The sequence below is a fragment of the Sander lucioperca genome, chromosome 1 (assembly GCF_008315115.2).
Source record: "Sander lucioperca isolate FBNREF2018 chromosome 1, SLUC_FBN_1.2, whole genome shotgun sequence".
Lineage (NCBI taxonomy): Eukaryota > Metazoa > Chordata > Actinopteri > Perciformes > Percidae > Sander > Sander lucioperca.
Genome location: NC_050173.1, coordinates 41602217 through 41629983, shown reverse-complemented (window position 1 = coordinate 41629983; position 27767 = coordinate 41602217). Strand labels below are relative to the sequence as shown.

General features: G+C 39.7%; 1 protein-coding gene across 2 annotated transcripts in view; it reads left to right on the top strand.

The window, feature by feature from the left end:
- The window catches only part of fstl5 (follistatin-like 5), a 191669-nt gene that overhangs the window by 48000 nt on the left and 115902 nt on the right, over positions 1–27767 (top strand). For both annotated transcript variants that reach the window (XM_031317156.2, XM_031317158.2), the window contains exon 4: positions 8639–8887. In XM_031317156.2, coding sequence (XP_031173016.1) covers positions 8639–8887 — 249 coding nt within the window. The remainder of the gene's footprint in view (positions 1–8638; positions 8888–27767) is intronic.

Here is a 27767-nt window from a genome sequence, read left to right as displayed (position 1 = left end):
ATTAAAAAGGAAATTGCATTTCACTGTTCTGTCATCTTGTATAAGAAGTAAATGTCTAAAATGTAAATGCAAAGGCTTTTTTTTTTACCATGAGTATTACATTTTTATAGTTGGGAAGTAGAGATGCAGAGTGAGGCTGGCAAGGTTAGAGATCAGCAGGTTGCAAAACTCAGCTTTCATGAAAAAGGAGAATCCCATTTTATTAATGAGGCCAAGGATTTGTCCTTTGTTCACGAACAGTTAGACAGAATTTACTTTATTAAACAAAACAGTATGAAACTAGGTCTAAAATAATATATTCACCTACAGTTAGCCTACATGTTGAGTTGTTATGATTGACTAAAAAAGTGTGAACTTACAGTACTAAATATAGGACATGGCATGACACATTTTGAGACTTCACTTGTGCTATGCATTTCAGAGGAAGGACTTTGCAACGAACTCATTGAGGTGGAAGGGAAGTCATCAATGTTTTAAACATAGTGGGTTACTCGGCTCCAAAGGGTTGAAAAAGCTCTTATGCTTCAAATAGCTTCTCATAAAATGTTCACGAGTTGTTTATGCCACCAGGAGTAAACGTGTTGTCAGAGAGATGCAATTAGCACACTTTTGGTGAAGGATAGGAGGTGTGTTTCAGCACAACACCTCCGTAACGTTGCTGATGGATACAGGCCTTTCAGCAGGTCTACTTCTTCAGGGCAGAGAGAAATGAGTCTTTGACTTTACGTGTGTAAAGTTGAAGATAACGAAGGTACAACCCTTTTCACACTTTCTGATACTGCATAACACCAACAAATTTAAACACAAGGATCTTTGCCAAGAATAATCCCGGTGAAGTTTCTGCATACATTTAAATATTTTAAAAAAGGGAGCTTTTTGAATTGACAGATGAGTACGAGAAAGTGATAGTTATGCACATTTACACTTGCATACATGAACTTTCCATTAGACACAGGAGCTGTACAGTTTTAAACGTGGTGAGAGCTGCAGATTTTGAGTAAACCCTCAACAGCCTCTCAAAATAAAGTCAGAAAAATTGCTTCAAGCTTCATTTTATTATACAGTGCGTCCTTTGGCAGTGCAGTTGTTTTTGGGCACGAATTTGAATTGATAGCCCAAAGATAACTTCACAGAGCCAAACAAAATGACTCATTTCTAAATGAATTAAAGGGACATTTATCACCAATGAATGTATGCACAATTTATAGCACAGACATCAATTTAAGTTATAACCTCAAATTAGGAAATGTATTGTGTTTTAATGTGACAAATCTATTATAGCTGAGTTATCTTATTATTCAAAACACTGTCTGATGGTTACAGGTTTCTCATAGGCAAAACTAAACCACTACTTGTTCCCTTATTGCAGGTCTAAAATAAAATCTACAGGTTGTGCATACCTACAACTGAAGCTGGCTGAAAATAATCAGGTTTCAAGCGACTAAATTTCATTCTCCATAAATGTGTCACAAATAATTAATTGTCAACAAATTGGTGACATTCATGAGCTTGCTGTTCCTGAGACACTGCTAATGGTCACAGTTTAATTCAGTCGTGGGAGAAAAACCTGCGGGATGGCAGTTTGAATGAATACATTAAACTTTTTATTTGCATGACAACAGGTTGGCTAAAAATACACTTAACTGCTGCTGCTACTGTAGATGCTTGTGGATTCCAGGTTTTGCAGCTCTACACATGGCCTTATGTACCTGCTCAACATCTGCTGAGAGTCTTTAAAAGAACTTAATCAAGCCAATTGTCAGCTGGTGTAAGGAAATGTGACATTGTTTATGTGCCATGTAAAGTTTTAGCATTGTTTTAGTAGTTGTTTATTCTCTGCTCTGTGTTTTCCTGGTGTTTGCTATGTAACATTAAAAAATTGCAGCAGTAAGTTATCCCACCATGGAGAGTAGGGTTGGGCATCGAGAACCGATTCCTACTTGGAATCGTTTCAAAAATTACGATTCCAGTGGAATCGTTTATTTATTGGAATCGTTTAGAATCGTTTGGAGGATTTGGTTTCAAATCTGATCATGGGTTCAAAATTTAACATGCGCAAGTTTTGGTTTCCGTAGCGGCCAGGCGCTTTTTGTGTTGCAGCCATGGAGCACAGTAAGCAGCGCTCTAGTGTGGCTTTATTTTACGTTGAAAAAGCCCTGTAAAACTGCAACACACCATTGAATCAAAATAAAACTTTCCTCTTATTTGTGAAATAGGCATGTGACCCATTTCTATTCCACCCCTCAAAGAATCGGAATCGAGAATCAATAAGAACCGGAATCGAAAGGAAGAATTGCAATTGGAATCAGAATCGTTAAAATCCAAACGATGCTCAACCCTAACGGAGAGCCACTGTCACTTTGACAGTCAATACTTGCCATGATCGGAGCAACGTCTGATGTGCCGTGTGTGTGTGTGCAAACGCGAATGTTTATGTTGTCAAGGAGGTTTAATAAGAACTGCACACACTGCTACACATAACTTGCAGTCAGTTAACACTCGTTGTAGCAGAGTCTTTACGATTAATTAACCGTGATGTTTTAAAGTGCGGTTAACAGTGAAATCGGTTAACCGCTGCATCACTACTTGTGGGCCAGCTTAACTTGACACACTGCGTGAGCACTTTGACTGTTGTTAACCACACTCTGAGGTCTCTCCCTCAGGACTCTGAGCTGCTGTAATGGAAAACATCAGATGGGTACTAGGCAAACCTTCTTAGTTTAGTAAGAGATGAAGAAAAATCCACGCTAGGAATAGGAGATGCACTGTATTTGTTGAAAAAGAGATGAATGTCCAAGAGTGAATGTGATTCAAACATTGGGGCATATAGCAAGTGGTTTTGAGCATTTAAATTCAGCATGAGCACCAGAGATGCTAGAAAGCAGCTCTAATGGCTTTAAAAAGAGAGCAGGTTGTTGCACATTTGTAAAGAGCAGTTTCTATTATATTGCTTTATGTTTTTTCCTCAGACTTTTGCTTTGATAGCAAGGCTTTTCTCTATCTACAATGCCAATCTGATATGTCAGCCATGTCCAAGTACAGTACGTGTGTTATCCATTTACACAGTATTCACCTTATTATCCATGCTAAGTTCGAATGATGATGCCCTTCAAGTGATGGACTGAAGTCACATGTGTCGGTACCTTGGTGTTTCCTACAAGCTCTGACTAAAGGTTAACATTTTACATGTGCAAGGTGTATTTTATGTCTGCTGTGTTTTTAGTGAGATCATTCAGACCAATTTTCTAATTTTCTTTCTAAAACACCAAAAACCTTTGATCAAACAAGGTTATAGATTTGCAAAGTAGTAGTAGTATAGGTGAGACGGAAGTATGGAGGTGAGAGGAAGACAGGAGGAGGAGAGGCAAGAAGTCTAGCCTAGCATTTTATTAAACATAATTCAACATCTACTGTGTACATGTGTGTACAACATGTGTCTAAAGCCCTTCTTTTGTCAGCAAACACGCTAAATATCTTTAGATGGCACAAAATATCTTTAGGTGGCGCAAAATAAAACTCAAAAAATCCTAGGGGAAACACTGCATGCTTGGTACAATTATATATTTTTTAATTTACGAAAAATACTCTCTAATTTTCTTTTTAATCTTGTGTTGCTGCAGTGTTTTGGATATGCTGCAGTCTGGGTCAAAACTCTGGTTTACTAACAGTTTCCAGTTTCTTAGTAGGTAAAAATAAACTCTGTTGTGCATAGCAGAACTACACAACTGACATCATATCTTGCATCATATCTCATATACCATATTGTATTACAACACATCATACTGGAATAGATCATAGTGTTTGTGTAATTTCTTGTAATAGTAGCCTATAAGCAGAGCAGTAGAAACAAATCCACCCCAACTATTATCTATGCTCCTGATAGCTGTTTAGTGCACAGTTACAGTTCAAAATTCACATAACAACCCTCGGGTTCACAACACTGAGCATCATGTATTTCTGTCCATGCTCGGAAGAGTAATAGGTCATCAATAAATGAATGGCTGCACAACTCCTCATTTGTCTCTGGTGTCATCTGATGACCAGACTGTTGGATGTGCATACTGATAACAAATGACTGCGCCCTTCGCTGACCCTGCTGGTGGCAGAGGATGCCTGGCTGTGCGACACAAATTCACTGAATAATCATTATGCCAGGCCAGCGCAGGGATTTAATAAACTAGCAAATTGACTGGCTCCAATCAGGTCACAGTGTACACACTCGTATCTCGTCTAAACCCTCTGTGACGGATGGAGGATAATGCAGGACTGTGTGTGGGGAGATGTTAGGGATGTGCATGAGGCTGTTAAGTTTGTTTCTTTGTTTACCATTCCAACTGCTAAAACTTAGCTCAGATATTCATGAACACATTTTGAAAGCCGCACAGCTCTCAACAGTAAAATGTCAGAATTTAAGGAACAGGAAGCTTAAAAAGTATGTGTTTTTTAAAGGATATCTATTATACACTGTTTTCCTATGTAAACACAGCTGTAGCCTAAAAAAACTGCAATTGCCTGCCTGGACCAATCAAAGAAACCCACCGAGCCGAGAGTAGAAAAAAACGTTTGAAAGCGGAGTGTCAGAACATTGGGAAATCTGAGGTTTTTGCTCACAGAGATTTCTCTGAAATACATTTACCTCATTTTTTGAAGCTCTGGCCACCGTTAACATGAAAATCTGACATTGTAACATTATAGATATGACAGAAAATATGGAAATAGGTTACCTTTAAAGTCTCTCGTGATTGCATTAACTTTCACTTGAAAAACAAAACTGCATCTATGTGGCTTTTAGCTGGTTACAGAATTATACAAGGCTCTGTAAAAATGGTGCAAAGAAAAATAAACTGTTTACTGTTTGGATTACGGTTTTTAAGGCAGACGCTGATACTAACTTCACAATGTGTGATGCATATGAGTTAAGAAGTAAAGCCATTACTCTAATGCATTGCTATAACCATTTGCTTAGGCGTAACTGTAAACACAGTGTTCATCTTGGTTTTCCTTTGATTTTATATATCAGGAGACCCTTCAGCTCAAAGCCAAATTCATCAGAGATTGTAATTAATGAAGCACCACTCTCTAGTCAATATTTATTGGTCAGGGAAGCACAGTGTGTGCAATGTGAGCGTAAAGTTTGTGGATGCCAGCCTGTATGCGCCTCAGTTAAGTTATTTTTCTTTTTTCCATGACAGTTTTACAGTTCAGGACACTCTTATCTAATGCAGTACAACCCTGTGTTCCATGAATTACCATCATGTGGACCTAATTTGCATTGCTGATATGTTTTAAAGGAACGGTCTCTGGCAACATTTTGGTCCCTATACATGTATTATGATGAACTCAGTGAAGACCACAATCATTTTGTCATAACATGCTTTGAGTTGCCTGAACATAACCAAAAAAACGATACTCTTGCTTGAGGTTCCAGGAGTGGATATGGGAGGGAAAACAAATGAAAACGTTGAATATTTACAGATATGTTTAATATAGCTATATACACTAAAGCTAACGTTAGCCCCCAAATAAATGTAGCTTGTGAAGGTACAGCAACATGGCAAAAGTAGTTTACTACATGGGAGCAGTTTTTTATACATCCATGTACATGACTCGTCCGTGTTTGGTGGTGGCATCAGTGATCCTCGGCAGTTTTATTTCCGACGGCAGCAGAAAGCTCCGCTGTGCTTGAGCTTCAGAATGCTCAGGGAAATGTAGCTTGTGTGGACGCTACTGCACTAACGTTACTTGATCAATAAAAGAGCTAAGCTACTTAAAGGTGCTGTAGGTAGGATTGTGAAGATCCAGGACTTAGCCAAAAAAGTTTAACATCGACAACTTCTCAGTCCCTCCCCCCTTTCCGCTAAAGCCCAAAACGGTCTCCTAAGCTCCTCCCCCCCACAAGGGAGAGCTGTGCACGATAGAGCACGTGTGAAGAGGGGGGAAGGGGAGGAAACCTATCTGCAACTCATGCGCGGGAAAGGGGGAGGGGAGGACGCTATGAAATGCGTGTGCCTGAGCAGCGATTGACACGCAGTTAGACACCGCTCCTGGCCCTGATTGGTGCATCTGAACAGGGAGCTGTGGATTTTTGCACCTTTAAAAGCTATTTGATTCAGAAACTTGAGTATACACAAAGCAACATTATTATTCATGTATTATGAGTCATGTTTCTGGCCACCTGATGAATGTAAGCTCAGCTCTGTTTTTGTCTTCACCAACCCAGGAGAAAAATATCTGGGTATGGCTAAATGTGTTGTTCTTCAACAGCTAGTCCCTAACTTTGTCTGTCTGCTATTTGGTGCTGGGCAGGAAGCATAGCATAGCTTTTTAGCTGGACACTGTATAACTCCGTCATACAGTAAATGTGCATGTCCTAAACAAAGAACAATTGGCCAACAAAGGCTAAAAAGCATTCTAAATGTTTTATCTGGTTTGTACAGGTTATCTTGTGAAAACTTGAAAGATAGAAAATATCTTTCTAGACTTTGGCTTCAGAGTAAGGCTTTGGACATGTTCATAACATTTAAATATAACTAATAGTGGGAAATGTCTTTGCTGGTGTTAGGGATCCAAGGCAAGCCACAATAGCATAATGACAAAATTATCTTATTTTTTTACTGTCAAACCACTGTCTTTTTCTAGGCTTATCGCCTCTGCGTAATCCTTCCATAATCATAAAACCTATGTTGCTTACTTGATATGCACAAGGTGTGTTATTTGATTGATATTGTGTTCATTAAAAAATAATTCATGAGAAAGTTTCATGACGATTTTTGCTGTGGTGCTGCATACATAAATACAGATTTACTTACATACAGATTTTTCATTCATCAATACGGTGCTGGAGTGAGTAGTGGACATTTCAGCTTTCATTGCAGCCATAAAATTCTTTGCTTGTCATGTGATAGAAAAGGATATGCTGAGAAATAATTTTCATTGTAATCTTATTACTTTTCTTGAAGGACAGTACACTAACACCTGTACACTAACACACTAACATGAATACAGTGATCTTTTCACAAATAGAATAAGCTGTGGACAAACATATACTCATTTTCTGTGTACTCATTGTCAGCCGTCCCTTATGTTTATAACTTTACGTATCAGTGCAGACATGAGAGGCATTCGCTCTAATAGTTGAGTTTTTTTTTTTTTTTCTTTGCTCATCATACCCATCCACCGTCCCTAAAGGACTATTCCAAAGGGCAATCTAAGAGTGAGCAAGCTGCTATTAGAAAGCTGATATATTTGATGTGGTTCATGGGTTACTGTTCAGAATGATATGTGGCCTGTCAAGACTTTACTTTAATTAAGAGATTAGTGTTCATACAGGTTGAAATGGCAGACCGAAAAGAATCCTGTTCTCAGAGAAAACCACAAAATTCCCCACCCCTTTCTTTGGCCACAGTTTTCACCCTAAGAGGCTGAACTTTGACATGGAAGTCAAGTGTTTGTGAGGTTGTGTGTGTGTGTGTGTGTGTGTGTGTGTGTGTGTGTGTGTGTGTGTGTGTGTGTGTGTGTGTGTGTGTGTGTGTGAATGCATTAACACGTGGATGCATGCGCATATGTGGTCGCAACTTTTGCAAATTTACACTTGTTTTCCTGCTGGTCAACTAATCTCCATAGGGAAACCAGAGGGAAACCTCTGCCACACAGTGGTCAGTGTTTAGGGTCTGCTTTAGAACGCGCCCCAGAAACAGGCTGGGAATAAGGGTCGAGGATGCTTTCCCCTCATTTCATTTTGCTTTTATTTTCATTTCAAACCTTCAGCCCTTGGATCAAAAGAATACTCAATAATGTTTTAGCCCTCATCATTGTGAGGGTCACTTTGTGGGAGAAAGTATTGGTCCCTGCAAAACCGTTTCCTCCCCTGTCATTGACTGTGCGTTGATAAACAGGTAAACTGTGGGACACACTGGCCCCTGTAAACACACTCCATGCCTTGAAACCTAAACCCACCATGATAAAGATAGTGAATGGGAAAAGAAGCAAGCTTATATTATATTTGGTAGTGTAGCAACACAGAATTTTACATTTCTTTCTGTTTTTTTGACATGTTTGCTACCATTAAGTGGTACTGTTGCACACTTGTCAGAAGTTTAAGAAGTGCACTCTCCTCACCACTAACTGATTTTAGAATAGCCCTTAAAATGGCAAAGCCTCTATGCGAATGGAGTAGATTTGGTGAGGGTTTCCTAGCTGGAATGGGACAGCCTTACATGCTCACATAGACAGAACATATTTCTCTCTCATAGTTAATTTAAAGTAATATGATTCAAATGTACTTAGATTAATATGACATCTTTGCAGTGATGCCACTGCGCAAGCAAATATCAAATGACAAAGCAGATGTTTTCCTTTGCATTGCATTTTTGGTGAAATCTGGGTTGAAGTGAACAGACTTTTAATCACTCCCACTGTGGGTGCTTTTTAGTGAATTTGACTTGCATAATTTATGGATTTGACTAACATTTTGTGACTTAAGAGAAACGCCATCCAGTATTAGTGGGAATCGAGGGGACTGAAACTGCCTAAATGAGATCCAACCTGTAACAAAAGCTTGAACCCAGACTTTTCATCTTTTCTGGTAGATGGTGGTCAGACAAAAATTCAACTTTTTTTCCTTATATATTTTTCACAGGTTTTATGGGACACAATGGCTATCCAAGTCCATGTGAACACAAGTACTGTGGCCTGGGGCGTCACTGTGTGGCCAACCATGAGACTGGCCAAGGGGAGTGTAAGTGCTTGGATCACTGTAAACCGCACTATAAACCTGTGTGTGGTTCAGATGGGAAGCTGTACCAGAACCATTGTGAGCTCCACCGGGCCTCCTGTCTCAGAGGACACAGGATTACCATCATGCACAGTGAGGAGTGCTTCTACAAAGGTAGGAGCTCATGTGACCTTTCTCTACTGTATATCTTACATTGTACCCTTTGCAGTGTGGGTGAGCTCTTGTTGGCCTTGTAACCTGTGGGATTTGATTTGATCAAGTTTGCTTCCTGCTATGACAGGCACTAATAATATTTAGATAAAAACTTAATTCAGTATGTCCATTTGAAGCAAATTTCTGCAAAAGTATCCCTGAATGCAATTCCTTCACATTTAGTGTTCTTGCTGAAAGGTGTTTCTGATTTGACAACTTCACCAATAAAGGAAAATGACCTACACACAACATATGGCGTTTTTCCACTGCTAGTACCAGCTCTACTCGGCTCCACTCGGCCGCGGTGCCCCGTCCTCCTTTTTCCATTGCAGATTTAGTACTGCCTCATGCGTGAGGCGAGCTCGGCTGGTCGTCATAGCGGCGCCGCAGTAAACTGCCGTGACTAACACGACACACACACAGAACGTCGAAGGTGTGTTGTTGTTGCCAGAAGACACATTTTGTTTCAAATGAAGCTAGAGGCAGCAAAAAAAACACAGCTGGCTAAACTATTTAAAATCAGTGGGTTTGTTCAGGACACCCCCGTCTGTCGCTTTCACATCACCTTTTGGTATCGGCTCAGATCTCTTGGAACCTCGACGGAGGTGGTACTAAAAAAAGTACCTGTTAGCAGGTACCAGGGACTTTTTTTTCGTAATGGAAAAAAGGCGAGTAGAGTCGAGACGAGTCGAGCAGGTACCATGTAATGGAAAAACACCAATAGTGGCTATAAGGGCAGGGATACTTTCAGCCATAGGCATGTAGTTTTACTTTACAGTGTATGTAGGTTCAAAAACGTTCCAACCATAGATCTGAATGGCTTATTGAAAATAATTCAACACTCCATTGAAGATAAATACCGTATTAAGCTCCTCACACAAATAGTAAATAAAGTAGACAAAGAAATGGATCACTGTGTTGTATTTTGTAGAGTTTTCTCATTTTGCAGAAATTACACTCACAATATGGGACTGGCTCTGCTATAGAGCAGCTTTTGTTGAATTTACTTTAGGGTCTATGGACTTAAAGACAAATATTGTCATTTTGCGACTCTAATATCTGTCCATTATGACGCTACAGCCAGAAGCCGTTTTTCTTGGCTTAGTATAAAGACTGGAAGTAGCTAGCCTGGCTAAGCCTGAAGATAAAAAAAAAAATCTGCCTGCCTGGCAACCAGCGGGAATTTCCAGGAAGTTACTATCAGCAGCCAAGAAATAGTCAGACAATTAACCGACTGTAAACAAGCTAATTGTCAATTTTACTTAAAAAACGAGATATAACATGTTAATTAGAGATATTTTAGAGATGTTGGTAGATTGATTTAGTTGTTTTAGGAGTGGTGTCACACTTCTCATAAAACCTTTCCCCAGAAAGAAAATTAGCGTATTTCCCGAAATAGTGAACTATAATTTTAATGTGACGGCATATGTAAAAACAATCAGATAACCTAAAGTCTTTTCCTACTCTTGAAAAATGAACTGTAATGCAAAATCTTATAACAACCCATGGTTCTTGTTAGTACAACTGTACTGTGAAAGGAGATCCACTCTAGCATCTGCATTTCCATCTCGTCAGAGAAAATAATGATGTTGGTGAATCTATGTGGGAGTATTATGCAGGGAAAAACATGAAAACCAGCATGATAATTACGGGGATATGTCTAATGTTGTCTGCAAAACAATTACCAAACTGAAGTAGATGCATGTTGTACTGCACACCTCGATACTTAATGTCAAAATACAAGCACATACAGTACATCAAATAACATAAGAGCACATAGCAGTGTAACAGAACATCTTGTGTTGAAAGCACAAAAGACATTGTACAACCAAAGACAAATATTAAGTTTTGTGAACAGTAATATTCACAAATACAGTAGTTTATAACATTGCATAGCAAATGCAACATAAATAACAAAAGGCACAATCTGAAACCCGTCACAGCTTTTTGTGTAATGCTCAGCTCGGTTTAGAGGCAGGAGCAGGTGGCAGTGCTGTAGTGTTCATATTTCCCCAGAGAAGGTTGACTGCTCTCTACCATTGATTGTATAAACACACCAATTATTCTGAGTCCCTGGAAACAAGCTACTCTCCCTTTTGTAAAGCTAGACATCAGTGAAGTAAGAGCTCCTGACACTCTGCACCTTTGTTCTATTCAGGGCAAAAGGGGATAGTTGCACACTACTCACAGACAGCATATTCTTAATATTCATGAACGATTGACTGAGTCTCTGCATTCATTTGTCAGGGTTTCTTAGCTCACTTGTTAACTTTAAAAAGTAACTTCATACGAGAGTGGGAATAGCTTTGGATCTATATATTGTTGCTGATGAAACTCTCTGTGGTCCTCCTTACAGAAGGTTTTGGGGCAACATCCTCGGATTGTAAAGCCAAAACAAAAACGAACAGCACATCTGTCTGACCAAGTACACATTCTGGCACTACTGAAATCTTCAATTTAGAGATAAACAAAGCCACACTGCAGGAAGGAAATGTGTGCAAGGTTTTACAGCAATCCCTACACTATACTATACAAAAGGCTACATACAAACCATCTTAAGACAGCAGCCTCATGACTTATAAATTAAGAGCATCCTTTGCAGAAACAGTGTAGGTAAGCCAATGCTAACAATCAAAGCATTTGATTTATCCCAATCACAGAAAAAGTCATTCAGATCAGTGATACATCCCTGCTGGGTGACAGTCCTAATCAGCCTCTCTTATGTGCCCTGTCCTGTCAGACTATATCCCCCACCCACACCCTCTACACCCAATCAGCATCTATCCGCAATGCAGAGTGGGATATTTGACCAATGAAGGCGATCAATATCAGATCAACAGGAGCCAAAAGAAGGAATAAAAAAAACAAGCCCTCTTTTCTTCTCTCATCTCCTCCCTTACTCAGTCCAGACGGGTTTTCTTTATACTGTGACTGATATGTAATCAATTTCTCATTGGATGAGAGCTCCAGGGAGAGGACAGGGAAACCTGTTAGAGCGATTAGTAATCTCTGCTAAAGGCAATGCTTTCTTCTCCGCACTTTGAAAAATTTAAAAATAAAAATGTAAATTATAAAAAATCTGTTTACAGTTTTGAAGTGCTCATATTATGCTCATTTTCAGGTTCATAATTGTATTTAGAGATTATATCAGAATAGGTTTACGTGGTTTAATTTTCAAAAAACACCATATTTTTGTTGTACTGCACATTGCTGCAGCTCCTCTTTTCACCCTGTGTGTTGAGCTCTCTGTTTTAGCTACAGAGTGAGGCATCTCACTTCTGTTCCATCTTTGTTGGGAGTCGCACATGCGCAGTAGCTAGGTAAGGACTACTACCCAGTCAGAAGCAGAGTATGAGGGAGTGCCAAGCTAGCAGCTAGGTGAGCATTATAACGTGTTACAAAGTGATGCACGTTTGTCACAGAAGTAAAGGCTGGACTACAATAGAGCTGTTTGGAGCAGTTTGTGAACAGTGTTTTCTGTTGGAGATGGTAAGTCCTTTTAGGGTGGACTTTGGGCTTTTTCATTTTGTAAACCTATAACATGCACAAAAAAGATATATAACACAATAAAGGAAAGGGAAAAGGCCAAAAAGCATAATATGAGCACTTTAAATATTTAGCCTACACAATAAATCAGAGGGATTGCCTTACTATTACAGAGACACAGAGGATTTGTTCTTTGTTGCAACTACAAAAGGCACCGTGGCAATCAGAGGAAATGGATAATTGAGCAAATGTATTAGAGCTTACAACCAAATCTAGATGTAATTATGATTCAGGGGTTATTAGTGGGTAAAATGAAATGTGCCCTCAATGGCATATTAAATTTGTCACTTGATGTTTTGTCCTCTAGGTAATGGGTTCAGTTTACCTACCAGTATGGAGATATATACTCATTATAACAGCATAATAATGAATTTTCCTCAGTTTAATATTAGTTACCTCCACCAAGGTGGTTATGTTTCGGTCCAATTCTTGCCTCTGTCTATTAGTCTGTGTTAGTTACCAGGATATCTAAACATATTTCTATTCAAGTTGGTAGAAAGCCAAGCCATGGTCCAAGAAGCAGTGATGACTTTGTAGCACGCTAGCAGCTGGCCCAAGGGATGGTAATGTCAGTCCACTACTTTGGTTCAGACGTAAATGTCTAAATAACTATTGGATGAATTGCATTGAAACTTTGTACAGACATTCATGGTCCCGAAAGAATAAAGCCTATTGAGTTTGGTTATCCCCTAACATTCCCTCTAGCGCCACCATGTGGTTGACTTTTTTTGTGCGTAAAATATGACAACTATTGAATGAATTGCCATGGAATTTAGTATAGGCATTCATGTTCTCATGATGAATGGTAACGTTGGTTATCCCTTGACCTTGCATAGTGCCAGCATCAGGTCAATTTTTAATTTGTCCAATACATTTCCAATCAGTCATACTTTGTGTAGAGATATTCCAAGTGGATCCAAACGACTGGTTTTGGGACTGATCTGGGCATAATTTAATGGATCGGTATTGGCTAAGATAAAGTTGATCAGTTGTTGTTGTCGTGGTCACTGCATAGAAAGCTTTTCATTACAGCAGCATAAGGTCTTTCCCTTGTCCAGTATATTAAACTGGTTATAATCTATGACCATAGGCTGTCAAATTCAGTACACAATGTCATAAATGAACTGTCAATACAAGATGGATGACATTCTGGTTCCACTATTGCTCTGCTGACTGCCATAAATTATAGCTCATACTTTCCTTGTTGTCAGATATGCAGAAGCTAATGAAATGGTGATCAGCTGGCCACACATGGTATATTTCCATCATTTATCAGCCACATTCACACCACACCACATTCAGCGGCCAAACAATCAGTGCAAACCTAGTTTTGATTATGGATGTGCAGATCATCTATTTTTGGCCCGTATGTGTTCAGATCAGCAGATAATAATATGCCAAGACACGTTTCACAATCTGTATGTTTATATACTGTAGTGGATTTGCATATTCAGATTTCTTGGGTACTGTATGATATTAGGGGCAATTTAGCATATACTTTTTTTTTTTTTTTTTGCGAACAATTTTTTATTAGCACCTTCAGACATACAAATCAAATTCCACAATATGTGCCAGGTAATATCAGATGGTGCACATAACAGAGAAACACAAATTGAACAAGAACAAAAACCCTCTCCCACCCCCACCCTCTGCGGTCTTGAGGAAAACAAAACAAAACAAACAAACAAACAGAAACCACACCTTGCCTAGTCACTCTCCTCTTGTTCTTGTAGGGCTGAGGTCATTAAGTCTGATATTTGTGCTGCTGCGCTTTCCCATAGGCTGATCGTTGAGGATTTGGCTTTGTTAATCCTTGCTGTAGAGAGCTCAAGCATAACTATGTCCAAATACGCCAACCACTGTTTTATACAAAGCGAGTGAGGGGGGAGCCAGCGTTGAGCTATCATTTTCTTGGTTGCAGTTGAGCCGGCTTGCCAAATTTTCCTCTGTCTCCCAAGCAGGTGTAGTTTAGGCCGTTCGGACCAAGGGCCGGACCAAGGTTCATGTTTTTGTTACATTGTATACATTTGATCCAGTAAGTCTGGGTTTCACACTGCAGTTATGCAAGCGCACTAAAGATCTATACGTGACAAAACTACGTCCTGCCGTCATCACATACGTGAGCTGCGTCTCCAGATACTTATAATTGATTGGTTTGTAGACGGGCTTCCCCGTCCTCTCGTATCCTCTCTCTGTGTCAGAGTTTTTTCAACTGACTGCTGCTCTCCCCTACTGCTGCAGCTCTTTTTGTTTTGTTGTGATGTTGAGAAGCGAAAGTCCGAACCATCCAAAAAGTGTTTTCATACTGCAAACGAACCAAACCATGTTTCAGTTTGGTCCGGACCGAGACCACCTCTTTTGATCGAACCAAAATGTGGTCTTTTGATCTGGACCATGGTCCGAGGTACCTTTCTCACCTGCAATTTTGGTTCGGACCAAACTGAAAAGTCCGAAAGTCCGGATCAAATGAGTAAAGTCGTCATTAAGTAACAAAACAATCGGGTCAGTAGGAAATCAACATCCTATCACATCAGATATTATTGATGTTGTTTTATTCCAAAACTCGTGCACCTGTTCACACCCCCAGACCATATGCAGGAAAGTTCCAGTTTGTTCAGGTTGACAGAACCTACAATAGGGAGTGGGAATGACTTTAGAGACGTATCTCTTCTGAGGAGTCCAATATGTCCTATGACATATGTTGAAGTGGATATACGGGTGATTTGGGTTCTTGGAACAGTGGAAAATGTTGTCCCAAACTGTCTCCCAATTAATTGCGTTCCCCTCAGGCCTCAGCTCTCGCTCCCATTTCTTTACTATTGGGAGTTCTCCTATGGATACTTGCATCAGTTTAGCATAAATCTTGGACACTAATCCTCTCACAGGAAAACCAACAAACCATTTAATGACTGGGTGCGCCTCAAGACTGTTTCCCCATGGCACTCCATAACATTTTAGGGCTGATCTTAAGCGAAGATGAAAGTAAAAGGATGTCCTGGGGATCTTAAAACTAGCTCTCAGGTCTTCAAACCTCAAAATACCCTTCTCATTGAATAGCTGGTCTAAAGTATAAATACCTCCACTGTTAACAAGCAAAGAGTTTGTTACCAGACATTAAGTGTGCATTGTGTCATATTGGGGTGTTAAGATGCCACTTATTGGTGTAGCGTAACTGCTTCTCCACCTGTTTAAAGTTGGTCAATGTGTTGGTGATAATAGGGCCATAGGTTAGCATACACTTTTTTGGACACACACCTGCAAAGGCAAGGTCTTGCAGTCTTAGACTTCCAGTGAGGTTTTGCTCTATTTCTCTCCATGGAACTGTAGATGAGGGGTCCATCCACACTCTGAGGGCCCGTAGCTGAAAGGCTCTGTGATACATTTTAAGGTTGGGGAGGGCCAAGCCTCTTGTGTTTGTGGTACATTGCAGGATAGAGTATTTTAGCCTAGGTTGTTTATTATTCCAAATATACTGCCAAATTGAAGTATCAAGTTTCTTCCAGAAATGTATTGGTGGGGATATGGGGTTCATTGTACTTAAGAAATTCACATGAGGAACTATGTTCAACAGCAATCCTGGATCGTAGTGATGCCGGCAGTGCAGACCAATTGGCCAGATCCCTTTGAACATTACTTAATAGTTTCATAGTTGTCCTGGACAACTCGCTGTAGCAATGCGTGTATGATGATGCCCATATATGTACTTTTGCTTTGGGTTGGTATTGTAACACTAATGGCTGATGTCACATGCCTGTTGTTCAATAAAAGATTAGCATATACAATACACTTAACATGCTATTTCGTAAGTGAAGTGATAGAGTAGCACAGTGCTACAGTAGAATATGATGTTGCAGTGCAGTGCATTCTTTAACAGAAGCTGTGAGATTGTACTATTATCTACTGTATTCAAATGGCTCAGTGATGTATTAATAAGACCACATATCATCAGCAGACAAGTCCAGGGTATCTCATGATCACTGAAAAGATTCTACTTCGTGTTAATGTGATAGACAGACAATTAGTCCCCTGGGCAAGCTTAAACTTGGAGCCATTGGAAATTATTGCTTTTGAAGTGACACCCATATGCAAAGAAGCTGAGCTATTAGTGGTTCTGGTCCCAGCTGGATGGGTGTATGTTAGAAATGGACAGGCCTTGTCAGCCATACCTTCTCTGTGCCTAATATCAGCAATGGAAGACAGGATAAAAAATGACAGCCATGTGTTGACTGAAGCTTCTCATTAGCACTGGGGAGAGCATATGACCCACCATTTACCCCTCGCACTGCATAGCAACTTAGCCGGGATCGGATCTGATTGAAAATTAAGTGGTGCACAAAAGCCTGTCTAATCTGCGAATGGAAATGCTTCCATACTGTAAAATCAAGCAATCTCAGCAACAAGCAATTGCCACGAGCGGAGACAATCAGGGCTAAGGTTGCGGCACATCAAGCAAGTGGTTTCAGTGCATTCACCATATCCAATTATCTGGGAGATCCTACATTTAAAAAACCTTCATTTTCAACATTTAGCTCCCAATGAGCCTTCTGTGCCAGAGCTTCTCAATTTTGTATTTACTACTTACTGTGTGTTTGCACTGCATCATTTACCTTACTATTGCATCATGATGTTGGGAACATGGATCAGAGCTTTACACAGGCTTTATTTCAACATTGAGATGAGCTGATAGAAAAGTGTTAGATTACAGTACATCATACCTGTATAAAGTATAATGGCCTGCAGACTTCATGTATTAACATAAAACATTCTGTGTATTTAGTGATCAGTACATGGTGTGTATTGAATGTGTCTCACAACAACTTCAGAACTTACTTTTTGAGGTTTTTTTATTTATTTTTTTAATATTTGTGTCGTTACTGCTGTACAGCACAGCTACATTTTCTATTTTGCACCAAACAGCACATATGCTGCACAGCAATAATGAACGTATGTAATTAGGTTATGTCTATAAAAGTAAAGCTTGTTGAACTACAGTGCTTTTGTTGTTTGCTGCCTCCCTGGCATCTCAGTAGCGACTCCCCTGGGCTCTGCCAAGAAAAACATGCTCATGAAGCATCGCAGCTTCCAGCCTCTAGAGACCCTCTACTTTTGCCATGTGTCTGTGTCTTTCCCCACCGGAGGCTTTCCAGTGAGATCAGCTTGTGTACAGTAAATGGCTTCTGAACCTCCTGTGCATTCTTGCTCTCTTAATGACTCTGTGGCGCCATTAATGCTGCGACTTCTGCGCGAGAACTGGCATTGTCATCGACAGCAGCGCCAAAGAACAAGCTCCTCATTAAAATCTAGACCTGTGGATCATTAACTTTGCAAGGGCGTCCAAACCATTGTCATCGGCAGGATCTTGGTGCCGATCAACTCTGAAGTTAAGAGTCCTTGTACATTATGATCAGATTTGTTGATTTAAAGGTCCAATGTGTAGACATTTCTCCCATCTAGTGTTGAGATCATATATCGCAATCAACTCTCTCTCAGTACGTATTACAACTACGGTAGCCTTCACGCTTCAAAAAGCCGGTCTCTTGCTCTTTTCAATATCCTTTTTCTTTTTCTGGGTGAAGAAGAAGACTCCTGTTCCTGAAATTTGGATTTTGGAAAGGAATACTTGGAATTGATGGTGGAGGTAAATATTCATGAAAAAGGACAAGTTTGTGAACGGGCAACACAGATTTTGATAATGAACAACTAAACACGTTACACACTGGAGCTTTAAAGGTGCATTTTCCTCCAAAATTACATCCACCATTTGATTTATCTGAGATCAACACAAAAATAAAACTTGTTTAGAAATAGTAGCTGACTTATTAATTTAGCTAAAATAAAATTGACTTTTACAGTCAACCATTTTTATCTCGGAGATGCACCTCAAATAATTTTTGACTGGTGACCGTAATTGGACGATTTTCACATTCACTTTGATGAATTTACTGTTTATCAGACCCCAGATGAGAAACTAACGTTAGCGAACGCTACAGTCCCTCTGCCTCTGATGCCCCGCTGCAGTAGACGCTGTATTAAAAAAACGCTGTATTTAAACCAACATTAAAAACGTAGTTATCTTCCCTCAGCGTTTTGTTTTGTTGCTAAACTGTGTGTAAAATGAGTGGTGACCATAAATTATATGTTTCAGGTAATGGCTATCCAGGGTACCGTCTATTTGCTGGATTGTTCCGAGGTAACCGTCGGTAGCTAACGTTAGCAGATAAGCCCGTTGACAGCAACGGTATTGTTCATATTTATGCACAATGACAAATAAAGCAAACTTGGAAAAAAAAAGGAACTACACGCTGTTTTCAGGTAACGTTACTGTTGACGTTCAAACAGGCCTGTGTGTGTGTTTTGAGAAATATCTTTATGCTGCAAGGCTATATGTATTTTATTTGTTATTTATATATATATATATATATATATATATATATATATATATATATATATATATATACATATATATATATATACATATATATATATATATTTTTTTTTTTTTTTTTTTGGATATTGGATGTGAAAAGAAGGAAATGGTTCTTCCATAACATTGCACTTTAGATGTGTGTGAATTTCCCACACCAGGAGTAATTTATATAGTTCTATTTCATAGCGATCGATTATCTGTTAAAAACATGTTCTGTGTTCTATGCAAAATGTAAAATGTTCTATTAAAGAAAAGACAGAAAATATTTGTGTGTGCTGTAAAGTGGTTAGAAATTATAAAATCGGAATTGGCTAAAATCAAGGCTGTGGCAACGGGCTAAATGTTCCTGTTGAATTCGGCAGCACTCTGGGCAGAGGAGATTAATGTTCCAGTTCAATCTATCCAGATTATGAGCTCATCCCCTGTGTATCAGATCAGTTGATGCTGGATCAGATTGGGTTTTTTGTAACTAAGAAGAGCCACACATATAAGCACTACAGAGGCTGTGCGACTATCTTTACTGTGTGTAAATTGACACCATAAAAAACAAGCATATTTGATGGCATATTTTTGGGTGTTTTTTTCTCTGAAAATGTATATTTGTGACAACAGCCTTATCACAGTCAAGCAAAAGAAAAAATAAGGGCAAAGAAGCCATTACCTGAGAGATAAAGTTGCAAAGACAGCAACATATCCTCAGCCTCAGAAACTCAATGCCATTATTGTGCCATTTTCAATTGTCAGTAAGAAAATTCATTTTTTACGTTATGCTGGAAATAGATAAATGTAAAGGCCAGGTCCATGACACTTGAATGAAGGCAATAAAATTACAGGAATGTGTGGTGCCACAATGATTTATAATATTTTAATAGGAGACACTGAAAAGGTCTATTGTCTGGAGCAATGACACTTAGCATTCATATGTCTCTTTCTGGTGGACAAATTGATGTTTTTCAAAACCTGATCATTGGAAAACCTTTAGGAATAGAACACACCTTTCCATAAAAAGCGCTGTGGCATTACAATGAAACAAAGATGTGCTTTTTTCATCGATTTTTCCACCTTTTTATCTCTGACACAGGCATCTGCTAATGATAGTCATATCACTAAAAACATGGCACCATTAGCCTCCCTTAGTATAGCTGAATGAAGACAAATGCAGTAGAAAAACAGTGTAGATGTATGACATAGCTGTAGGGAGTGGCGCTGGCCAATTTATTGAAAACTGATATGGTCAGGGATATTTCAGAGCACAATGGTCTCATCACTCATTGTCTCGGCTTGCAGGAATAGCTCTTCTCTCGCAGTATTCTAAAAAACATACACTGGGGAAAGAAAGCGAATAACCAATAATACACATGAAATTAGGTTGAAATGTTTTGTCAAGGTGAATCAAAACTCCCCACCTGTACACATTTGAAACTGTAATTTCATTGTTTTTCATGTAAAGGCACTCACTGTATATTTCACACTAATCTAAAAAAAATATTTCCAGTTTTTTACCCAGGCCTCCACAGTCACTCAGATGTATGTCTTGCATTTTGTTATTGATCAAAAAGAAAGATCACTGAAACCTGCAATCCTGGGCTGAGATGTACAAAATATATGGGAATCTACTGTATAGTGGGGTTTCAAAGGGAAAACGAGGGCAAAAGTCACAACAGATGGTGAGGACAGTTCATATTTACTGAAGGACATGGCCTGGAGCCGCTGTCCCCTGTGCTGTATGACAAGGATGAGCAGCTACAGTGGTCTAATTTTAAAGGCTGCAGGTTCACTTTGTTTATTCACAGCCCTGACTCCTGTCAAAGTGACAAAACACTGAACCTGCAACATGTCACCAAAATTAGCTCGTAAGTCATTGGTTATAGGTTTATATGGCAGGTCTTGTCAGAAGTGGGTATCGTAACAAGCTGATACCTTCAGTAACAACAGTAAATTAAAGCTTCCCAGTTGCTCCCTTACTTAAAGGGGTGATATAATGATGATATAGGGTATTTCACACTATTCCTTAAGGTCTCCTAATAGGGTATGTAACATTGGTTCGGCTGAAAATGGCCCGGGTGCTGTTCTATGCTCCCTAATGCAACCGTGTTAAATAGACCTGAATGAAATGACAGGTTTTCTACCTTATAAGGTATGCTCATGAATATTTAGATCAGCTGCGAGCTGATTGGTTGGTTTACAACGAGAGCAAAGCTCCAGAGCACAGACACACGGGGGAATGAACAACACAGCCCATGCTTTTCTTCCTTTTGAGTTTGACTTTCTCAGCGCCACGTTTCCCTTTACGGCTTTCCATCATTAGACTCACACTGTCTGTTAACGTTACCGATAGACTTCCAAAGACACACACACACAGTCGGTCGGGAAGCCCGTGGCGGCCAACAGGACAGTGAGCTGCACGGTCTTTGACTTCCAAATGTGCGGCGGGATAGCTGCCCGTTTTGGAGGTCGGTAATGCTAACAGACAGTGTGTGTCTAACGATGCCCGCTGCTGCGGCCCGATGTACGGGTTGAGCAGAGGCTGCACATTTTGACCGGCCCTCGCGTCCTCGAAACACTACCAGCCCACCGGGAAAAGTGACCTGATGGAGCTCCACAACCGGCAGCTCCTGGTGCTCTGTAGCCTACCCAGCGCCACTCATCTTTTCTGGGGTAACTGAAACAACAATTACCGCTTACGTGGAGCACCACGACCGGCAGCCCACGATGAAACGTGAAAAGTGTCAGCATTCCCTGTACAGCCTGGAACACTGCATTTACGATCGTGGTTCGTTTTCAATATCCTTGAAAAACTTCCAAACTTTCTTCTTTGTAATTTCCGTGGAAATGCACAGCTTGCAGCTACACTAGTGTCTGACATCTACCTGACCTACATTCACCAATGGTCTAGCTATGTAAATTTTGGGGCGTGACAAAGGTAGAGACCAGAGCCAAATAAGGTACAGCCACCGAGTTGACTACTATTAGCTTCATTGGGATTTGCCTGTTTTCAGAGGCAGTTTTTTTTCACTACCTAGTTGATTTGCATAGGAAAGAGGTGTCATTGGGATTTTGAGGTTCTATGTATGTCCTATTTACCCACCGAACTGTCGTTATTCAACTATAACAAGGTAAACTCGGTTTTGCATTCTATCACCCCTTTAAGGTTAAAGGCCTGTTTACCCAAAGCATATTGGATTCACAAGACCATGATCCAAATGTGAAAGCATAGACATACCCCCAAAATTCAAAACACAGAGCTGGCACCTGCTGTCACTCATAAAGTGATTGTCAGACCCTTTAATACTGGCTGCCACATAGTTTCTCAATGGTTAGCACTGTCACCTCACAGCAAGAAGGACCTGAGTTTGAACCCAACATAGTTAGGCTGGGGCCAGTGGGGAGAATATTATCCTAGTGTTTGTGAGTTTCTTCTCACAGTCCAAACACTTGCATTAAGTGTAACTGGAAATCCATTACACTTCTTAGATTTGCAAGGTATTTGCAAAAGACATCTCAACTAAATATGTTCTTAAAAAGGCATTAGAGAGAGAATCGTAAAATTAACTGCTGCCTCATAAAAGGTTAAGAGCATCTCAAGAAGCAGAGACGCCTACAAAATGTGTGTTTTTCTTTTTCCGTTTCTAAAATTTCCGTCACACCCACTGATGCTCTATGATGAAAAGAGATACAAGAGATAATTGAAAAGTGTCCAAACATGAATAAAAAACATAAATAGCATTGCATACTTTAGTCTGAATAAATACAATTAGAGAAGGGAAATGGGGTGTTTGTATCTGGTTGTTTCAAGGGGGTGGGGGAAAGACGATGTATGTACTCTCTGTTGTGACACCAAGATTTAGAATAAGATAAGATTCCCACTCTTAGTTGTTTCTACCTGGCAATCTGTCACTGTCTTCTTCCCTTGCTCTTATGTAAAGGTATCATCAACTATAAAGCAATGATTTGCAGCATAGCCATCATCATGATGACTGCACAGCACTGTGATGAAGAGATGTGTAGGACTCTGGACATTGCCAATGTCCTCCCATACTTTAGTTTGATCCATAGTTGTCAGCATGCCCTTCCCTTGAATCTAGGAAACACGATGGGCTTTACTGCCAGTAGTTCCTTGAATATGATTGCAATCTCATCTCGCCTAAATGCCTCTCCTCTTGATCTTTTTTCAGTGTTCATATATTTCCTTTTTTTCTATCTGTTGTGTGTATGCAGTTTCCTTTCGTTGAAATAATTTCCACTCGCAGATGGATATCTTATAGAGCAGCGTTGCTTTGATGATTACACATTGATAACACCTGCATGAATTGTTCAGAGAGTTTCTACTCAGAACACTTTACACCCATCACTTTGAGGCTTGCTATTTATTTGTGTTTAATTGCAACATCTACTTCAAACAACAACCAGGCCGATTAAATCACACTACTACTATAAGCTCCTTATTTTACCCACATAATATGTGGAAGCTCTATTGTACAGTGTGATAATTCGAAGCGTTTCATTTGCTTAATTTATCTTCTGTTTATTCTTTTCAGAGTATGTTAAGTCTCTCTTTGTGTATGTTAGCATTACAGCATTATCAATTCCTATGTTCTCACATTCTTCTCATATTCTTTGTTTTGTGTTCACAGCCATCACAGATATATATGAAGTATATTGGCTAATATCATGGTAAACTAACAGAAATGAAATAAATATGAGGTGGGTCTCCACAGGCTCAGGATGAATGCACACCCTGTGTAAGTTATTATACGGTTTTGATTAAATTTGTCCCAGTACCCCAATCTCTCCATGTGTTTCTTTATAAAGTATGTATCAAAGTATGTATCAGGGTGCTCTTTTAGCAAAAAAAGAAACCCTTGAGGATTTTATCACAAGAAGACTTCTAATTTATTCAATGTGCATTTATGTGTCATGTGCCTCCCTAACTTTTTTTTTTATCTGTATGTGTTCCTCAGTATTACTCAGTCTAGGCACCTGAGGCTTGGTTTAGCCTATTTATAAGACCAATTAGCACCAGCTGCTTTGCAGCCTACCAAAAAAAGATTATTTAGGCAATTGTGCTTTGCTTTATTGTGTGTGAGATGGTAGAGGGTATTTCAATTTGTTTAGAGTCCTTTATTACAAGCATGACTCAGAGGAATTGAGGGAATGAAATAACCATAACTCACTTTAAATGCAAGAAAAACATACTTAACAAAATAGCATCTACTCTATTATTCATTACCACCATTTTTAGACTCATTGAGCACAAAATAAAATCTCACATAAGCTCTATAAATAAAACAGTCCATGGAGTGTACAAGAGGTACGCGTTAAAGAGGGATGTCCGTGTCAGGTAGAACTGTAACAGTAACCTGAATATTGGCAAGAAATTGAGCATAAAAGATAAAAAAAAGTGTGGGTGGAGAGATTACCTTTTTTCTTAAACTAAGTGAATTAATTTTAGCATTAATAAACAGAGTAAAAATAAAACAATATACTGTATTTTTGTCAACCTAACATGTTTCAATTGCAGTCAAGAGATGTTTTCAAAGATAACCACAAGAAAATCATAAATATTACATAAAGACTTTGTGCTTTATTGATTTGAAGGAAATGCTTGGCTTTGATATTAAAACATGAGCATATTCATTTTGAAATGTTTGAATTCACTTTTTTTGGACTTACAGTACAACAAACTGCCAGAGTTCAATCAGAAATTATATCTTTAATTAAAGCTGCAAGCAGCGATGTACGGGCACTCGCGCCTCTGCGCACGTCGGGGTTACTGGCGGTCGCCGCTCCTTGCGACCGTGCATTTGCGCGGCACTCAGACAGTGCAAATTGTCACCAATGAAAAGGTAACTCTCTGCTGAGTTAAATGATACCACACGCAAGACTCTACGTCATACAGTTCATTAGCTGTGACAGGGGGCGTGGCCAAAGTATAGGGGTCAGGGCAAACCTTTACCAATAAAAAAGGAAGTCTCTGCTGAGTTCATTGATACCTCACGTAAGACTCTACCTTAAACGGGTCACCAGTTAGGAAAGGGGGCATGGCTTAAGCATAGGGGGGCGGGCCAAACCATCACCAATGAATAAGGAACTCTCTGCTGAGTTCAATGATACCTCACACAAGGGTCTACCTTAAACGGTTCAAATGTTATGAAAGGGGCGTGGCTTGAGTAAGTGGGCGTGGTTAAAGTATAAGGGGCGGATCAGTATCACATGCAGACCACACATAATAAGTTTCATGTAAATCGGATGATGTTTGTCATATAAGGCGCATTTCCTGTTGCCAGCGGGGGGCGCTATGATCAAAAGTCAATTTTGGCCTGCAGATGTCCTCAGGCCTGGACCCTTGTCAATCGTGAGAAATTTCAGGCAGATACGACAACGTACACTCAAGTTACAACCTCTTTGTTCATCGCTAAACACTCAAAATGGCCGCCACGCCACGCCCACACTGTTTGACAAAAAGTTTTTCTTTTAATAGCTTTTCATCTTTAAGGTGTTGAGATGGTACATAACAAATTTGAAGTCCATCGGATGAAATCTCTAGGAGGAGTTTGTTAAAGTATAGCACGTATAGTTTTGGGCGTACTTCCTGTTGCCACTAGGGGGCGCTATGACTTTGAGTCAATTTTGCCCGGTAAATGTCCTCAGAGTTAGAGTCTTATAAATCCTGAAAAGTTTCGAGCCAGTTGGACAATGTACACTCAAGTTACACCCACTTCCTGTTTCGGTGGCGAAACGCACAAAATGGCTGCCCTGCCACGGCCATGCCCTATGGCGAAAAGTTTTTCTTTTAATAACTTTTCATCTTTAATGTCTTAAGATGGCACAGACCGAATTTTAAGTTGATCGGATGAAATCTCTAGGAGGAGTTTGTTAAACAGTCCCTCCAGGATTTCTCGATGTCGCGATCGCACCAATTCACGCAAATTCAACCAATCACCGCGAATTTGGTGCGACTCGCAATTTTGACCATGACCGCAACTTTTCCGCACATTTGACCAATAACCTGAAGTTTCCCGTGATTTCAACTAATCACAGCATTCCCACGTGCACTCTGAGAGCCAATGACCAAGCGGGAGTGAGAACGGGTTGATAATTTCCTTGTTTTTGATATGAAGACGAGACATGTGTGTGACTCATTTACCAACAAAACGTACAGCGAAAGACATTTCAGACCGTCTGATACATTTTAACATCAATGTAGACTTTAACGATTTAAAAGTCGCTGAAGTTGCTGCCGTTTCCATCCTGGCTGTCGGCTCTCTGCAGCGGGTGGGTTTACTGCTCCGTACCCCCCGCGACTGACGCTTGCACACACACAAACACACACACAGACACACACACAAACAACACACACACGGTGGATGCAGGAGAAAAAGGAGATGAGACGACACAATGACCTAAATTGAGGACAGCTACGCTCGTTATTGTAAGTGCAATGATAAGTTAAAGTCAGTACTTTATCAAACCGTATGAATGTGTGTCCCAGCCCAGGCCCGGATAGGAAAATAACTAACAATGTAAAAATCAACAAGCCACTGACATATGTTCAAATTTGATTCATTCAATAAATTATTCTTTTTTTTGTCTTAAATCCACCAGCAATTTTCATATTATACCAACATGTACAGCATCCTGAGCCTTTTTGGCAAGGTTACTAGGAAAAGCCCAGAGTAAAACAAGTTTCCTTTTTATTTTGAAAGAACTATACAAAAAAAAAAAATTGCAACTTTTTTGCAACTTTCACTGTCTCCCGCAACTTCATTGCAACAAACATACAAAAGACATCGCAACTTTTATCGCAATTTTTTTAGAAAAGCTCCCACGAAATCCGGCATTTTGGGATGCAACAATCTCAAAAAAAGGCTGCGAAATCCTGGAGGGACTGGTTAAAGTACGACATGTGGAAATGGCCAAAATCGCACTAATTTCGAACTTTCAATTCAAAATGGCGGACTTCCTGTTGGGTTTAGGGTATGGCTCCAATGAGCTTATATGTGTACCAAGTTTCGTTAGTTTACATTAAACGTACTGCAGGGGCTCAATTTCTTTAACTTTGTAGGGGGCGCTAGCGAGCCATTTTTGTGCGCCTATTCCCAAATCCCTTAAAATACATACATTTTCACCAGGATTGATGCAACCGCCAATTTTGGTGAGTTTTTGAATATGTTAAGCCCCTCAAAAAGGCAATTCATTTGCCGTAATAATAATTCCTTCAGTTTCAATAGGGCCTTTGCCGCTGTCGGCGCTCGGGCCCTAATTATGTTTTATGATATATTCCACATTTCACACCTTACACCTACAGAAGCAGCAACTCTATTTAGATTTAGGTTCAAACTAATTGGTACTTTTAATTGAAATTTTTTTTATAGTTCAATCCGATGAAGACAACGCCAAAACCCCTGCAGGTTTGTACACTTAAAGACAAGGAACTGGTGTCTTTGATCGATGGGTTTATTTATAGCTTGCTCAGCTTCAAAGCATCCTATATTCATTTGCATGTTCACGATGTGCCTAAAATGGCCAATTATTCCATCAGAGGCGTGTGTAGAGGACTAGGCCACAGATCCCAAACAATCATATGACAAATTAGCCAATTAAACACGTTTGATGTTCCTCCCCCCTGTAGTGTTGAATAGGAGGTTGACAGTGCAGAGTAGTTTTACTGATGAGCATTCACAAGAGCTACACCCATAGCTAAAACAATATTTAAATATTCCCTCCACTCAAAAATGTGTTTTTCTTAGTTTATGTCCCATTAAAACTTCTGACCTTGACTTTTCTGACTTGTCATTACAGATGTGAGTTCACATGCCTCTACTGAAGGGGAAATGTCTAAAGTCCCTGAAAATCAGAGATTCAAAC